The sequence below is a fragment of the Liolophura sinensis genome, chromosome 7 (genome assembly GCF_032854445.1).
Source record: "Liolophura sinensis isolate JHLJ2023 chromosome 7, CUHK_Ljap_v2, whole genome shotgun sequence".
Taxonomy (NCBI): domain Eukaryota; kingdom Metazoa; phylum Mollusca; class Polyplacophora; order Chitonida; family Chitonidae; genus Liolophura; species Liolophura sinensis.
Window position 1 is genome coordinate 48,768,946 of NC_088301.1, and position 18,984 is coordinate 48,787,929.

The 18,984-nt window shown below is 38.0% G+C and overlaps 1 protein-coding gene and 1 long non-coding RNA gene across 2 annotated transcripts; both read left to right on the forward strand.

Annotated features, from left to right (window-relative positions):
* Nucleotides 1-9,445: 9,445 nt before the first annotated feature.
* LOC135470988 (neuronal acetylcholine receptor subunit alpha-3-like) lies at nucleotides 9,446-10,659 on the forward strand. Its single transcript, XM_064750037.1, has 2 exons — nucleotides 9,446-9,893; nucleotides 10,430-10,659. Exons 1-2 carry the CDS (start codon nucleotides 9,446-9,448, stop codon nucleotides 10,657-10,659), a joined length of 678 nt encoding a protein of 225 aa, XP_064606107.1.
* A 4,344-nt stretch (nucleotides 10,660-15,003) lies between these two features.
* LOC135471973 (uncharacterized) lies at nucleotides 15,004-17,620 on the forward strand. The gene is made up of 3 exons (XR_010444489.1): nucleotides 15,004-15,129; nucleotides 15,410-15,454; nucleotides 17,532-17,620. It is a non-coding gene; the product is annotated as an uncharacterized LOC135471973 (long non-coding RNA).
* The last annotated feature ends 1,364 nt before the right edge of the window (nucleotides 17,621-18,984 follow it).

The window sequence follows — 18,984 nt, forward strand, 5'->3', positions numbered from 1 at the left end:
TGGGTTAGAAGTCCTTGTGAAGCGAAAGGGTGACGGTATACGAATCTAGACCTTTCCGGTACTGTCGGTTGGTTTGGTTGCAAAATAAAAGAGTGACATGGTTAAAAATGTATTGCTTCATTTGCTTCAAATAGATCCCGCCCCCTCCCCCAATATCAAAAGTTAAAATCCTGATTTTTGCCCTTAGCACTTAGCACCTGTATTTCAAGTAATGTTTTCAATGCCGGCGTTGATGTTTCGCTTCGATATTTGTAAAGTCTTGTTAGAGATGGTTTCCAACAACTTTATTAACCTTTACATGCTGATTCTAGAAGTTAGTTAGGTTTCCCCTTTAAGCTGCATCAAATTAGGTATATATACCAGGACTAAAAGCAGAATCTTCTCTCTTCTGATGAAGATGGTTCTTGTCGGCTACAGTGTGTGAAATTCATGGCTTTCCTAACTTGTGTGTAACGCAGGAAACTGGTAAAGACGGTTGTGGTCGGCTATGTGAAAGTCCTGACCCTGGAATCACGAAGCTATCTTAGACTTAAGTGACTTTCAGTCATTAAACTTGGTATCTTTCTTTCCGCTATTTTAGCTGAAATTTGTTTTACAATATTTTACTCAGAGTTTACGTCGTCAAGCAATTTTTTAACCTTGTTGCTTAAGAAATAACTATTTTAAGGCGGTGTGAAATTTTAACTTAAGCCTAAGATCGCTTTGTGATCCCTGACCAGGCTTTCCTCGTCTGTGTGTGATGCCGGAGACTGGTAAAGATGGGTGCGGTCGGCTAAGAGAGTGTCATGGCTTAAAGCCTGTCGCATAACCTCTGTATACCCATGTATATAACGACATGGACATACTAGTAACCGGCTGTTCGTTAAAAGACGCCATTATGGTTCAAGTCATGCTGGAAACCTAATATGTGCAGCAAGGAATAAGGATATCAGGCTTCATTCACTCGAATGAATCAAGTCCTATAATTTATAGTTTATTCGAGTGTATATAAGTGTACATATAGGTGGAGCTTATGTAAATAAATATAAATAATAAATTTAGTATTGGAGACTGACAGTTTAGAAGAATTTGTAGACTCCACATTTGCTTCTCGCTGCATTTGGTATACAAATTTTTGTCGCACCTTCAGAAGTAAGGTATCGCCAATGCAGTTGTACATGTGTTTTCGACAAGGGCTGTGTCCTTATTCAGATTTGAGCCACAAACGGCCCTCAAGATCAAGGTGTCGCCGTTGTTGATATACAGTTGTTCTTTCGATCTGACATTTGTATCTGGTAGATGTTACTTTATTCTTTAACGTCCACTGGATAGGAAGGTTCTATAAAAGTTTACTATAGGCTATGCGTCAAAACAGACATTCGTATACCAGCCGTCAACCAATCGGGATGTTCAAGGTCAATAATCGCAAGGCCAATTCCCAAAACAACGTATAACACAAACCACTAAAGAACTAAAGAAAGTATATGAAGTACGAAAATAGAACGGAATCATGCAAAGAGAAGCAGTCAACAGTTTTCAGTAATATTGGAAAGACGCAAGGGATGTTCTAGGCGATTGAGTGAAATCAATATTCAAATCGTGTACCATGCTAGATTTTCAGTTGTCGATAACCAAATATGTATCTCAGTTGTGCTTTAATTGCAACTGTTCACATATCCAACGTGGCGATCTCATTCAACACGATGAATCCTGCGGTCCGTTTATGGCTTTTCACTCTCCAATTGTCATCCAAGTTCCAAACTGTTTCCAAGTGAATCGTTCAGCTACGCAAATTGTGTTTGTGTTAATCTAAGAACTATACTGACCTGAATGTTAACCATCACATCACTTGGAATGTAGATAGCGTAGGAATCTGATCTGGACAACATGTTTCTGGATAACTAATTAAATCTTCCTAACGTTATTTAAATAGTCCTCTTGGGAAATGGTGATCCGTGTCGAATAAGTGATAAAGTTGTTAATAATTACAAATTGGCGTTAAATAATGCTTATTTCCATTGTTTCATGTTAATTCATTTTCACCCTTATCTTCATAGTTTTAGAAATAGAAATTAATGATGTTGTGCCGATCCCGATTCTCACTGGGGCTTGGAAACAGGTATCATTACCATGTGAAAGATATACTCGACCACTGATCTCAGAGTAAAATAAGGATGGCTTAAGAATGCATAGCCATTACAACCAAAAGCTGAAAGAATGAAACATCCTGCTGATAACATTAGACTGTTGTTATTCGTAATAAATTCATTCTTTTCGTAACATATTCATCCTCGTCAGCCATCAATAAAATACCTCATCAGAGCGTCACAGATTTAGTGGTAGGTGAAGATATCACCTGATTTTTACATTAGATTTAAGCTAGAATCTTTTGCATGTTTTTTTAAAAATTTATTATTGCTGTTAACAATTGATTTCAGTTGTGTCACTCTTGTTATTATCTTTATGAGCAAAAGGTAAAAATACTTGTCATGTACCTACATGTAGTATTCATACCTATATTCATATCGTAAACACCTACACCCATGCTGATATTTGCAATCCCTTTTAATATTAACATGAGAGCGCAGAGAATAAGACGAGCGATGACGACAGTGTGATATAAATGGCAAATGTTCGCACGTAACCCGTTAAGTTCGACCTCTCTCAGTTCATCTAAGTTAAGAGTTTTTCTAACTCTTCAAGTCAAAGATTAATTAGTATCAATTTATATCAATCCGTAACACCATGGCAAAATTTACCTTTTTTGACCTTTTATACCAGACTACATGTGGAATCAAGCACAGCCACTCAACATGACACCTCATAGACTCGGGATGCCAAAAACAATGGAAACGTTTATGTGATTAGACCTTGCTCTCCCGTTCAGAATTACATACGATATTCCCAGGACAAGCACCTCTGTGAGAATCACGTGACCAATCAGACAATTTGTAGACCGGGCCTCAATTCTACTGGGATCCAGGAAACTTAATAATGAACCTGCTGAGTTCAGAGCTGCACACTAAATGTCAAATGGCAGATAACATGTAAATAGCATTGTAGTTCGCCAAGATCTGTATCTGAATGTAGATCTGAGTGTATACCCTTAGAGTGATATAGTCTCGCAAGCTGAGTGAATTAGTCACGAAATGGAATAGATTGTTTTGTGCTTCAATTCATCTTGTCAAGACAGTTTTATGAACAGTTGCAATTAAAGCGCAACTGAGATAAAATTATGTTATCCACAACTGATAATCTAGCATGATACACGATCTGAATATTGATTTCACTCAGTCGCCTAGCACATACCTTGCGTCTTTCCAAACTCACTGAAAACTGTTGACTGCTTTTCTTTGTGTGATTCCGTCCTATTTTCGTACTTCATATACTTTATTAGTTCTTTGCTGGATTATGTTATACTTCGTTTTAGGGAATTGACCTTGAACATCCTGATTGGTTGACGGCTGGTATATGAATGTCTGCTTCGACTCACATATTTCCAATGAGCATGTATTGCGTCGTCGGTATCATGCTTGATTATGCTTCATACCACATGTGTGTGAGTGTAATTACCGGCATGCCATGCCCGATAACATATCAATGAACCTGATTGCCTTCTATAGGCTGAAAAAACAGAGTGGAAAACTCTGAAACTCACGTCAAGGGCAGCTCTACTAAGTACAATTGTTAAAGTATGTCATAGGCATAACTATCAACCTAAACCATTTAATTTGAATTGAATTGAATGTTTATTCACCATACGTAAGTATATGTATAATCACATAGTAGCATCTCGTAAATGGAGGGAATAAAGTCCGAGGGACTTGTTCTATCATAAACTCATTATTATCAAATAATAATAATACATGCTTGGTGAGGAGCGATAATTACTGAACAATTGTATTAACAAAAAAAACAAATTTACTTTTAAAAAAGCTCATATAGAAATGTAACACTATAAACACCTAAGTTAACTATACAATGGTGAATAATATTTGGTCTCGTAGATTGTATGACTGATGCGGATCAAATATTGTTAATTAAATTAATTTAACCTGGATTTGAATAAAGACGTGACATTGATTACTTTGAGGTTTGGAGGAAGCCTATTCCACTCCCTTGGGGCTGATGATGTGATGAAACGTGTGGATAGATTTGAAGTTAGAACATGCACATGGAGATTGAAAGAATAGGATCTGGATGGGTAATTGTGAACGTCAGATTGTCTTTTGAACAGCTGTAGCAAGGATGAGTATCTGTGTATTTGTGCAAGTGGGAGGCTTTGAGGTTCTTAAATATTGGAGCCGCATGATCCAGTCTTTGCGAGAAAGTGATGAGGCGGATGATGCGTTTCTGAAGAATTACTAAGGGATGGAGATGACTCATATATGTGTTACCCCATAAAATATTGGCATAGGAAAGATTAGGGAATATCAGAGCGTAGTACAAAATAAGTAGTGTTTTTTGTTGACATTTGCTCAAATGTGTTTGATGATGCCAGTATTTCTGGATACCTTCTTACTAATAAAGTTAATGTGAGATGTAGACACTCATGAATTAAAATAAACTCCCAAGAAATTGTGTTCTTGCAGGCTGGCTATTTCAACGCCATACAAATATAACGATGGCGGAAGTGCCTTATTTTTGGATACATGCATTTTGTTTCACTAATATTATGGGACAAGCGGTTAGCTGTCAGCTAATCGAATATTTTATGCAACTCTACAGACGTAGTGGATACAGCCTCGGCGCTTGTAGACGCGTAAGTGCAGACACTTGTATCATCAGCAAATAATGTCAAATCCAGGATATCTGATGATGCTAGGATGTCATTAATGTACAATAAAAATAATATAGGACCGAGAATGAAGCCCTGGGGAGCACCACAATTTACCTTACGGTCTTTTTACATATTTCCTTCAAAGTGAACTGATTGGGATCGCCCAGATAGATAGCTCTCGAACCATTGAGCGCAATGGATCCATTATCAACAAAAGTTTCACTTGATTGCATTTCATCCCTTTCCAGATAGCACCATTTTAACGTATAACACTAAACCTAATGTTTTAACCTAATACAGCCTATTGCATGGGAACAATAAATTTATTGACAGTTATCTCCATTACTTTGTATACATCTTCTCTAAATTACACTTTTGTATTCACATATAGGATATCCGATACATATTAACAAATATAAAAAAATGTCATTTGTCTACATGCGATTTGTCTTTGATCCGTGCGCTCTGGCCAATTGTTTAAAAGTGTATTAGTTAAGCCAGGCTTAAAACTTATACCAGTCTCATCCTCATATAAAGTAAATACACTTTAGTTTTAAAAAGTTTAGCTAAATTTAATTCAGGGCCTAATACACTTATAAACAACTGAGGCCTGATGTAAAATCCCTAAGACATGATCTCTTCCAGAAGAGATTCGTACATAAATGAACAATTATAACTGACAAGAGAGTCCATCAGAGACAACTCTCCTTACCATATTACTTAGATGTTCCATTTGCGGCGAAATTTAATGTGATAACAACACGGCATTTAGGTAATTCTGTAGTAGTGACGTCTCATAAATTGTAGTGAACATCGCTATATTTTGTTTATCTAATTTTACTTAGGCAAGGTTCAAGTTTTTACTATCTGTACATTTACGCGAACAGTTAAAATGAAACTCTATCTGAAGTAAACTGACAAGAAGCCGTATTTCACCGGTTACGTGTGACTATATACAAACTACATCACAATGTCGTTGCTGCTCTGGTTTAATGCCTTGATCTCGTAGCAAATTGATACAAACGCTTCGACAGTTGCTCGTTGAAACTTGGCTACGATTTGAAGTTGGTTTATCACGTACCTGTGCGCAGAAAGGGTACAGTTTTCTTTACCAATGCAGTTTCGGATCTACATATATAAATTTATATATGCGTCGAAACAGACAGCCGTCAACCAATATGGACGTTCCGGGAACTCACAAGCCTGGCAGTTGTCAAACAAGAAAAATGTATTCATGTAACACGTACGTTAAATCCTACTGAAGCGAAAGTCCCTGTGCATGTAAAACAATACGTGTGTCTATTTCAGGACTACGTGTATTGGCCATTGACACTCCGACGGGTACATGTGAAGATGAAGTTCGTCTCAGACACGACTTATTTCACAACCACAGTGCTGCTATACGCCCCGTGCTCAACAAGTCCACCGTCACTGAGATAGATATGATGTATCATTTGCACAGCATTGTTGATCTGGTATGTTTGCAGATAGGTTCATTGTATTTTGGGTACAATAATTGCCTGTAATTTGGATTTAAAAAATGTTAAAACCCAACATTATACTTTGCATACCACTTAAACATCACCTAATTCAGAATAGTTCGACATGATGCTCATTTTTGGTTCTTCCTTGCCACTATTCTCCCTTTCTGAGGCTTTTCCGAAATTCTCCTACCATGTTTACGATAGACCTGATTATGTTTATTTATTTATATATTTATTTATTTGACTGGTGTTTTACGCTGTACTCAAGAATATTTCACTTATATAATGGCGGTCAGCCTTGTGATGGGGAAATCCACGACCATTTGCAGGTTGCTTACAGACCTTCCCACGTACATTCTGGGATAGCTCTGTGGGGCTATGTTTATGCAGAAACTATATGCAAGCACTGACTTACCCTGCAGTCCTCTGTTTTCAGTGTGCTGTCCTCAACATACTGTTGCTTTCCGCTGCATGCTGTGGTTGTCAGTAATCCCTGTCCATTTCCATGTAAATCAGTTTAGTGACACGCCTCACACTGCAAGCGTGCACAGGACAAAACTTCTCCGTGTAGAAACAACATTATGTTGAAGATAGCATACTGAGAACGGACGAATAAAGGGCTAGTGCTCTGTTTCTACATAAACATAGCTCCACAGAGCTAGGTCGGAGAGGAAGCCAGCATGAGCTGGACTTACAGCGACCACATTGGGGAGAGGCATCTGGGTCATCGCGCTGCGCTGACACGATAAACACTCGGCCACGGAGGCCCTCTGATTGTGTTTAGTGCATATTACATGCAGGTATTTTCTCACCGTAACATCCACGAAACTGTAGGGTATTATATGATTTACCGTTTATTATAGAACGAAAGAAAGCAGATATTGATGACGTCCGGTTTCTTCAGTATCGTAAGTATTCAAATCTATATACTGAACAGTAAAATGCACAAATTTGAAAGTTCCAAAAATAGATGTTTCCACATAAACTAATGACATCTATATAGTATGGCGTTCACGCTAAAAATACACACAATCACAACCATGTGATTAACAATGGTACATCAAGCATGTAAGGTTTGGATGAAAAGCGAACTTTCGTTTTTAAAGAAACCTTTGGAAAGGGTTGGGACACAACACTTAGTGTTCACGGGAAAGGACCTTAGAATGTAGAAAGGTGGTAACACTCCAACCGATGTATCTAGACACTTTTTACATTTTACATACAACACTTTTTACATACAACCACCATCACACGACGAGTTCAACCTCACCCGCCCGCGTGCCGGACGACTAAGGGGGGCAACTCCTCCACAAGATCGGTTCATCTGGATCAATCGCCAATTCAGTCATCAAGACTAGGAGCCTGAAGTCCCGGTCACACGTACACTTACTACTACTTAAAAACGAAAAAGCGGCAATTGTCGTAGGTCAAATTAATCGTACGGTCGTGTTTAGTGTGTTCAGACGAATTTTAATAACTCTGTAGATTTAGTCAGCGATCCCGAGGTTGTGTGAGTTTAAGTGAGGCAATGAAAATTTGCAATGTAATTGAATTTATTAACATGCCTTTCTTACATGCCTTTCTTACATGCCTTTCTTACCTGTAGGGTATACATATATATAATCATACGTAACCTGTGAAATCCGTTCTTTTTTCTGTTTTGTTTTGGGATGTGTAAGTAGGAGTTTCTACACATCCTAACACAATAGCTTAAACAGAAAAGTCTCTGTTGGTGATTGGAATTTATTTGACTCTGATCAAGTAACCTAAATATGAATAAGGATTTTCACTCCTATTGCTATTAATATCGCCGGAATCATTTTTATATAACTGTACTTTGGCCGTGGTGGTAGAACTCGCATAAACTACTAGTTTATAGTCATAGACATAAGCAATTAGAAAATACCCAACTGAGGTAAATTGTCAAGACAGCGAATTACGTGTGACCCCACGGAAGCCCCACCATTTTTAACACACTGTCGTCGCTGCTCTGGTTTAAGTCTCTTTGCTGGATTGTTTTTTGGCAATACCAAAGAAATTTTTCTGGTAGCATTGAACAGACGAAACCCTTAAGTGGGATCCAGCACAGTATGGTGGACAGAGGTTGATACTGGTAAATGCAGCCGACATATGGAAGCCGGATATAACCATTATGAACGGGTGAGTTAAACTGTGTGATAGTTTTATTTAGCACTGTGCAATGTCTATATTTGTAATTAGTTCTGGAGCTCATATCGTACTAGTCTAGTACGGTTTCACCACAGATGATGTTAAAAGAAATTGGTGGAATGGAAATCCAAGCTGTTCCTTACAAAAATTTATCTTTTGTGAACCAAAGTAATTCATCATCAATCTCTCATTTTAATTTGTCATTGTTTCGCTGTTTGCCCCTCTAATGTATACAGTGCCATCTGTTCAGCATTTCTTAGATGACAATATTAATGACTACAGCATAGCTTTGCGTCTCGTGGGATATCTTTTCAACCTCTCACTCGAACAATATTCATGGTATTCAACCTTCACTGTGCAGCATCATCTATGTGACGTTGATCGAAACACGCATGATCTAGCAAATTCTACAAGGCAAGATATGTACACGCCAATGACAGGACCCTTCGGTTCATTGCTGTCCAAGTAAGGATAATTTACAAAAAAAAAAAAATTGAGACTATCATTCCTGTAGTAAGATCTACGAGAAATTAAACCGTTTTGGTCTTTGTACAACTATAGGCCCAAGTATGGGCCAAGAACACATTTGTTAAATGCAAAGAACAAATTCTAATGCAAATATATTTATTAAATATTTGTTACATTCCAATTTATAACATTATTAAACAAAGACTGTATATACCAATAGGGGGCCCCAAATACCCACCAGACAAAAATTATTTTCAAGTTTTCTTTTACCCTTAAAGAAAAATCGACACAAATATTGAAGACCGCATTTAACTTTTCGCACTCTTTCGTCTGAACTTTATGTAATTTTTATGTTTTCTTCATCTTTAAATTAGTGCTTGAACGAAAACAGCCTACTGTTCATATATACCACAACTAGCCAAGAGTTATTTTATGTAGTCATTCTGTGCCTTTCGTTTGTAATTACATGTTTCGTTCCAGGGCAAAGAATTATATTTATGCAGGAAACTTAAAGTTTCTTGTTGAGCTGAAATGGACGGGTAGAACGGATTGGTCTCCAGCCTCCATGTTCGAGACAACCTGTCCATTGGATGTCACTTTGTACCCTTTCGATACTCAGACTTGTGAGATTATCATAGCCTCTTGGATGTACGATCACAGGAGGGTGAAGATTGTCCCAAAGGACACGCCAAACAACACAGTCTACTTTGGCGAGAGCGGAGAATGGATCTTCGGCAGTTCCAAGGCCAAACATGATTTGGTGGAGTACAACGGCAGTAACTTCAGCATTGCTCGCATTTCTTTCACATTCCAACGACGACGAGCGTTTTACGTTATAAATGTGATTGTGCCGGTCCTGTGTCTGTCTCTGCTCAATACCTTGGTGTTTCTGGTTCCGCCAGAGTCCGGAGAGAAAATATCCCTCTCCATTAACGTGGTTCTAGCCTACTCAGTCTTTCTCTCCATCGTCAACGCTGACATACCTGGAACGTCAAACAGTGTTTCATACCTAGGTAACGCTACATTTTATCAGTCACACTGTATAATGTGTTGCTATAATGTAAACATAACAGACCTTCCACTCTAATCAGTTATAGTAGAAACCTTTCAGTTTGATCGATCAGAAAACAATCTCTCGCAGTTTTAAAGGATGCCTTAGTAATTAATTTTGTCATGAAAAGCAAACAAGAGAAGTGCTAGCAAGACGGCTGAAAGTAATGAAACTAATACCTTCACCAGGAACATCTCTGTTTTTTGGTTACACTGACCTGTGCAAATTGAAACGTCAGAATTTTTCTAGAATTCCATGTTTGTCACATCAAAGAACGAAGAGAATAACAGTGACGGTTTTATTGTACTTTGTTTTCCGTTAACTCGTGTAAAAGAGTGTCACATCATAAAATTTGAAAAGTATAATTTTATATAATTTTGGACTAAATTAAGTTGCCCTCTGCGATGCTTTAAGTCCCTTTCCATAAAAAGAGAATTTCCTTAAGTTTTGTGTTAGCTTAACTTAAAACGTTTATTTGTTTTCTTCTTTTTTCTGCAGCCATATACCTCATATATGTTCCCGTGATGGGCATGATCGCAGTGTTTATGTCAGCAGTTGTGCTGTGGATATTCCATGCAAAAGCCAGACAACTTGATGAGAAACACAGACATTTTTCCCTGGGATCGTGTTCACCACAATCCCGAAGAAAACAGGACTCTCTCGAACACAGGCCATTTCCATATGGTGACAGACAGAGCCAAATACATTCAATAGGCAACCAAAATTGACAGGCTATCATTTTGGTCATTCTTGGCTCTCACTCTTGTAGGGTTCATCACTTTAATGGCTTTACTTCTGTCCTAGGTTATGTTCTAATTGATATATGTATATGTATGGATAAATTATTATTATTTATCCTATCGATTATCATGGGCTTACGCCTATTATAAATCCCGTTGTCGTCTGTATTACCCGGTTTCCACCCACCATAATGCTGGCCGCCGTCGTATAAGTGAAATATTCTTGAGTATGGCGTAAAACACCAATCAATAAATAAATAAATAAACAAACAAATAAATAAATAAATAATATTGTCCTATCGATTATCATGGGCCTCCTATAATCCCCGTTGTCGTCTGTGTAAAGGGCGAATAACTGTGAATGACTTAACCTAGCTGAGATAAATTGGGGCCGATTTCAATGGTTATGTATAGTCATTTGCCATCTGTCACATTGTCGTCGCTGCTTTGGGGTTTTTTTTTTTTTTTGGACATATGTCGTGGTTTTTACATTACCATATTTGTGCTCCGGCGTCTAACATAGACCACTTGTGGGCAGATGTTCATAAATGTTTATCATCTACAAACCATATGTCGGAACCTAAGTGTATTGTTGGACCAGGGCATTAATTCGGTTTGAACATTTGGTATATATACGGCTTCAATCCGGTCTCTCATACCAGTGTATAAAAACCTAACATCATCGTCTCAAAACCAGATTTTCCGTTTTAATTTATTCAATCGTCTTGTGTTCTGGGTGGTACAATACTTAGTGACTTTAATTGTACGCCTTTAATTGTATTGTGTCTTTGCGTAAAAACAGATATTCGTATACCAGCCCTCAACTCAAGATGGACGTCCGAGGTCAATAACCGCAAGGGCAATTCCAAAGCCACATTTAACAGAAACTATTACAAAAGTCCGAAAGTATACAAAGTACGAAAATAGGACGGAATCATGCAATGAGAAGCAGTCAACAGTTTTCAAGGATGTTGGAAGGTATTAGTGAATGAGTGAAATAAACAGTCATACTGTATGTAGTGTTAGTATATTGCCAGTAGTAATAATTGTATCTCAGTTGCACTTTGCATGCAACTGTTAATATGTCGAATGTGGTGATCTAATTCAACACGATGAATATAAGGCCATTAGCCGGGCTAAGCCGAAGTAGCTTAGTTTTATTCTTTATGCTATACGTCTTAAATTATATGGTATAATAATTGTCACAGTTTTTTAGTTACTGTGGTGTGCATTGTATAACTGAGGTAGTTAACACAGTTCTTCATTTACTGTATTGGGCATTGTATAACCGATATGATTGTCACAGTTTTCCAGTTACTGCAGTGGGCATTGTATACCCGATATGATTGTCACAGTTTTCCAGTTGACTGCAGTGGGCATTGTATAACCGATATGATTGTCACAGTTTTCCAGCTACCATAGCGGGTATTTTATAACCGAGATAATTGTCATAGTTTTACATCCACTCCAGTGGATATTGTATAACGGAGACAAGTGTAACCGTTATTCGGTTGCTGTAGTGGGTATTGTATAACGGAATTAATTGTCACAATTTTCCGGTTGCTGAAGTGGGTATTGTATAACCGAGATAAGTGTAAGAGTTTTCCAGTTAGTGTAGTCGGCATTGTATAACCGTGATAATTGTCACAGTTTTACAGCAGCTCAAGTGGACTTTATATAACCGAGATAAGTGTAACAGTTTTCCGGTTACTGTAATGGACATTGTATAAGCGATATAATTGTCACAGTTTTCCAGTTTCTGTAGTGGGTATTGTATAACAGAGATAATTGTCACAGTTTTCCATGTACTGTAGTGGGTAACCGAGATAGTTGTCACAAATTTCCGGTTACTGTAGTGGGTATTGTATAACCGAGATAATTGTCACAGTTTTCTAGTTACTGAAGTGGGTACAGTATAATTGTCTAAAAGGTGCTTTGCTGTAGAAGAGATGGTTCCCAATTTATTTTTTTCAAAAAGCGGTAGATTCGGAGTTCAATGCCGAATACCTAAGGATTCAACATGGGTAATCTTGGTACTGACTGGCTTGGCGCTCAACATAAGAGTAATGGACCAAGTATTCATTCAGCATGGTGTGACTGCGTCGTGTCTGGTGTCCTCGGAGATCCAGCAAGCCAACACTAAAAATGGTTGCTACAAGGAAACACCGTCGTGATATAACCGAAATGTTGAAAGAGAGGTTAAATTCTGATCAAACAAAGCCTTTGTAGTATGATTTATAGTGGATCTCTTTAAGTGAGGTCTCTATTAAAGTCTCCTGGCTAGTTTAGTTCCACATGTTCGAACTTCATGTGGAAATCAATCACCTACCATAAAGCTGACAAATAAAAAAAGAAAGTAAGAATGATGTGACACTTGAACCAGAAGTTGAGATATCTCCATCATTATCCATCATAATATATTCGCCATCAGAACAATCTGTTATCACAGATTTATAGATATACCATAAGGAAAGTGTGCAGGTGTTATTTGGAGTCGTTTGTACAAATGAATTGCAAATGTATGTAGTTTATTTTATAATTAACAGTTATGCATTGTGAATTCTTGTATCGTCATATTTCAGGGGTTTTTTTAGTACTTTTATTAGGTTACTTGATTTTGATTTTTAGTATTATTGTTAACCATGGTATTTTTCCTTTTCAAGAAAATATTTACGCCTTCAAAACTGTCTCAGGCATCTGTACTACACGCTGAGATATACAATACTTTTCAGTATCCATAATATATATCAATATCCACGTATATATATATATATATATATATATATATATATATAATATATATATATATATATATATATATATATATATATATATATTATATATATATATATATAAGAAGTAATTATCTGAGTTGGAAAAACATGAACACCACATAGACGGGACAGGTCAATATGCCAAAAACAATAGAAATGTCCATGTATATTAGACCTTTAATCTCCCATTTAGAATTATATCTGATATTCCCAAGATACTTCTGTGAGAATCACGTGACCAATCTGCCAATCTCTAGACCAGGTATCAATTCTGTAGGGATCCAGGAAACTTTAATAATGGATGTGCTGAATTCGGAGCTGCGTACTAAATGTCAAATGGTTAGACTCATAACTGGAAATTAACATGGTGATTCGCCATTTTCTAGTCAAAAATAATACAATGTACCGGTACATATTTCAGTATTTATGACATACATTTATTACAAACACGAGACGGGCTAACGCCAGTTAGCGAGAAACTTGATATATCCCAGTACGAACTAAAGATATTTGCCCAGCTCTGTTGGAACAAGCGATCGGGTAGCCAGATATCCAGTATGTACACTCTGGAATCGTGCACTAATAGAAAGACGCTGTTAGTAAAGTGCGCTAGTATACCTATATGGCCCTGACGCTTTCCAAGTAAAGTAATGCCTCAGAGATGAGAACACAGTCACGTGTTCAGTGCAGGCTATTTCCGCCATAGAGGGGTCAAAAATAACACGATAGCACTGCTGGCTTCGTGGTTTCAGGAGTAGTCTTCCTGGACAAACCTCGGTGAATGCGTGAAGGATGGGATCCTGTTCCTTCCGTGAACAACTGTGTTTACTTCTTGTAACAGGTAAGTCGGCAACTTCTACAAACTCAGAACTGTTTCCCCCTACAAAATTCTGATAAAAGACCTTATAGACATTTCTAAGGGGTTAAACATTTAACCATAAACTAAAGGATTCCTTGTTCTGATTCAATTTGAATAACTACGTACGGGAGTAGCGCTTATGAGTTAAACTGTATGTCTGGTAACGCCTCCCTGATCTCAGGCTGCTGCAGGCTTTCTTCTAAGGAAAGAATTGGTGTGGGGTTGGAAGGTGGTTATGTCGGATGTGATCGCTCTTCCAAAGGAAAAATGGGTGGACATACATTTAAAATGATTGATATGGAAATCTCCATTTAAATTTATTTATTCATTTCATTGATCTTTACGACATACATAAGATAATTTCACCTATACAACGGCTGCCAGCATTATGGTGGGAGGAAACCGGGCAAAACCTGGTGAAAAATCTCCATTTGAAAACAGCAAAGTAAATAACATTTAAAATACCTTACCAGTAAGCATGTATCTTATACATTGCTTATCTTATTGTATCATCAGCATCATGCTTGAATATGCTTTATCCCACCTGTATGTGAGTGCAGCATTCCATACCGATAATATACCACAGTTTCAATAAAACTGATGGTATTCTATAAAAATGAATAGCGAGCTCTGAAAGACAATACGTGTGTCTATTTCAGGACTACGTGTATTGGCCATTGAGGCTCCAACGGGTACATTTGAAGATGAAGTTCGTCTCAGACACGACTTATTCCACAACCACAGTGCTGCTATACGCCCGTGCTCAACAAGTCCACGGTCACTGAGATAGATATGATGTATCACTTACAAAGCATTGTTGATCTGGTATGTTTGCAGATAGGTTCATGTACTTTAAGAAATGTAAAAACAAAATTATACTTTGCATACCACTTAAACATCACTTACGTTAGAATAGTTCGAGATAATGCTAATTTTTGGTACTTCATTGCCACTTTTCTCCCTTTTTAAAGCTTTTTCTGGAATTCTCCCACGATGTTTCAGACCAACCTGTTTGTTTTTAGTTCATTTAAATACATGCATACATTTTACTTACCATAACGTCCATGAAACTGTAAGGTAATATTTGGTATACCTTTGGTTATAGGACGAAAGAAAGCAGATATTGATGACGTCAGGTTTCTTCAGTATCGTAAGTATTCAAATCTATGAACAGTAAAATGCACAAATTTGAAAGTTCCAAAAATACATGTTTCCAGGTAAACTAATGACATCTATATAGTATGGTGTTTATGCTAAAAATAGACACCATCACAACCACCTTGAAGAAAGGCAGTGAATTTTGTACAGTACATCAAGCATGTAAGGTTTTTGATGAAAAGCGCACATGTTCACTCATAAAGAAGCCTTTAGAAAGGGTTGAGGACACAAAAACACTCCGCACTGAAGAGGAAAAACCCTTAGAATGTAGAAAGATGGTAATGATTCATGTAGTTAGTCCACTTTTGTATGATGGCCCGATGCGTGTATGTATTTTTTTATTCATGTCTTGTATATTTGCCCCAAAATAATCATCAAACAGCGATATTTGAACGACGGTGCGAGATTTAGTCGAGATCAAGTCGAGATTAGGGTGATAGCTCGAGATTCATTCGAGATTCGTGCAAATCTCGCCCCATCGTCAGAATCTCGTCTTGTCGAGTGAATCTCGCTACCTCCTTGGAATCTCGCTCGCTCGTGATATTCTCGAGAAAATCTCCTCTCAATATCGACCAAATCTGGCAATGAACATTTAATCTCGGCTTAATCTCGTCAGACTCTCGCCTGTTTTTTAATCTCGTCAGAATGCTGCTGTCTTCACGAAATTAATAATTTTATACCCAAACTGAAATTTCATAGCAAGCGACATTCGGACGATAACGCGATATTTGGATGAGATTTTGGACGACAATGCGACATTCAGGCGACATTTAGATGACATTCAATCGAGAAGGCGTTAATATCGACCAAATCTCGCATTGTCGTCTCAGTGGTGCCTGAATCTCGACTAAATCTCGCGTTCTAGGCTAAATGTCGTCTGAATGTCACCCTGTCGCTTGAATCTCGAGCGAATCTCGCCTTCCGGCCTACCATCCGCGTCACTTCCTGAGCCACTCAGCCAAGGGTCACGTCAGCACATTCAAGATGGCTATTCCAGGCCGTTTTCCCGGGCTCTGCTCGGTTTCTTCCTACCATAATGCTAGCCTTCGTCGTATAAGTGAAATATTCTTGAGTACAGCGCAAAGCGTCGATGTCATTAATAAATTAATTAATAAATAAATAAATGCTACTGTAAAGGATACTACTGTATTATCATTATTTGATTATTTGAAATATTGTAAATAGGAACTGCATGGTGCATTCCATTCGCTGGTTGCCCAGTGTAACGGTCTATCTTGTAGACAGCTTTTATACAGACCAGTATGTCATGTGTAACATCATAGATGGCGCCAATTGTGGTATGAGATCTTTACATATTAACGGGAAAGACGTAATCGTCAGTTACTTTTGAATCACAATCTGATCGGTTAGGGTCTGTAACGCTCGTCATTTTCGAACTGTATCTAATACCGCTTAACCTTGGGCTAGGGGTCGTAAAGGTAGCCATGCTTATTACATCTGCATGGTGCCTTTATGAACAATTGCAATCAAAGTGCGACTGAGATTTGCCGTTGATTAATTGTTATTTGACCTGGAACTCATTCATGGACTACTAATTTGAACTTTGATATGGAATTCATGCCTGGAATATCAACTGTCTGCCCGGCATCATTGGAAACTGATGACCGCTTCTCTCTTGTGTGTTACCGGCTTTATTTCCTATTTGTATAATTTCTTACATACCTTTGTCTTTGGGAGCTAGTGTTTAAACGTTGTTTTAAACACATCCCACACACAAGCAGAGTGTATGGGTCACCATGTAGCCCCTCTGTCAGCCACAGATAGTTGGATTTGCTTGCAGCTTGCCTGGTAAGAAATAGAAAGCCCCATCACGTGAGGTTAAGTTCATATACGTACATGCGGCCGAGAATAACCCATCTTGAAACTGCTGAAGTGACCCGTATACTGTAGAATAAAACCTTATCTGAGATCTAGTGATAAGAGAGCGAATTTCATCGGTTAAGTGTGACCCCGCAAAGGCCCGACCATCTTTTTTAACGCACTGTAGTCGCTGCACAGGTTTTAGTCTCTTTGCTAAATTTATTTTTTTCGATGAATTTTTCTGGTAGCTATGGACAGACGAAACCCTTAAGTGGGATCCAGCACAGTATGGTGGACAGAGGTTGATACTGGTAAATCCAGATGACATATGGAAGCCGGATATAACCATTATGAACGGGTGAGTTAAACTGTGCCATAGTTTTATTCAGCACTGTGCAATGTCTATATTTGTAATTAGTTCTGGAGCTCATATCGTACTAGTCTAGTACGGTTTCACCACAGATGATGTTAAAAGAAATTGGTAGAATGGAAATCCAAGCTGTTCCTTACAAAAATTTATCTTTTGTGAACCAAAGTAATTCATCATCAATCTCTCATTTTAATTTCTCATTGTTTCGCTGTTTGCCCCTCTAATGTATACAGTGCCATCTGTTCAGCATTTGTTAGATGTCCATGGTAACGACTACAGCATAGCGAGAAGAACGAGAGCGGCCACCACAGTGTGACAGTTGGCAAATTACCACATGTAACCGTGAGCAAATTGTAACGATAAAACGGAAGTTTCTACCTCTAACAATGAAAAGGAACTTTGCTAATACGATGCTGGAGATAAAGGTGAATAAGAATGAGGACGGATTCATTTAACGAGAGTCAACATTTCCAAAGATTCCAGAAAGACGCAAGGAATGTTCTAGATGTGTAAATGTGCACTGTATACAAATCGTTTATGAGACTCGAATGTGAGATCTTCTAAATGTGACGACAACACCGCATTTTGAGTAATTCAAGGCCAGCCACCTCTACTAAATTGCCAGTATCATTATTGTACTTGTATACCTAATTCTGCTTAAGTCATGGTGACTGTTGGTTGCGTGTAATCTGATATTATTTAAGCTTTTACATGAACATTTAGAATGATATCCTAACTGAGCTAAATTGACAAGAGGCTGTCTTTCACCCATTATGTGGACCTTTCGCCAACTACCACAGTCATCGCTTCTCTGGGTTTACTCTCTATAATGTCTTTCGTACTGTAATCAAAAGATGCATTTCAGTTGCACATCGCTTGTAATTGTTCTTATATCCGTCGTTGCAATAATGTTAAGCACATCATACAGCCTGTAGCCCCGGGTTGAACGAAACTAGACAAAATTCGGAACAGGTATGTAAAGTTTAACTTGAAAGACTGAAACCATCCCAGTATACGCAGGATGTAATGTATGATATAAGGCCATGCATGTATGTAGTCCTCATGTGCAGGACCCTTTGGCACATTAGATGACCCTTTTTTTAAAGTTTAATGCTGGTAGAAGCATTTAACAGGAAACAAAAAATCGAGACATGCTAGCACTTTTACACTCGCATTAAGCAGTGTTTGAAGCGTGGCCTACATCGACACGCCAAACTATAGGAGCAGCAACATAAATGCTCACCGAGTTAACTGAATATAAAATGGATCTTATAAATATCGCCGTTGGAAATTAATATGAAAACCATCATGAAACTATAACGCATTTGTCA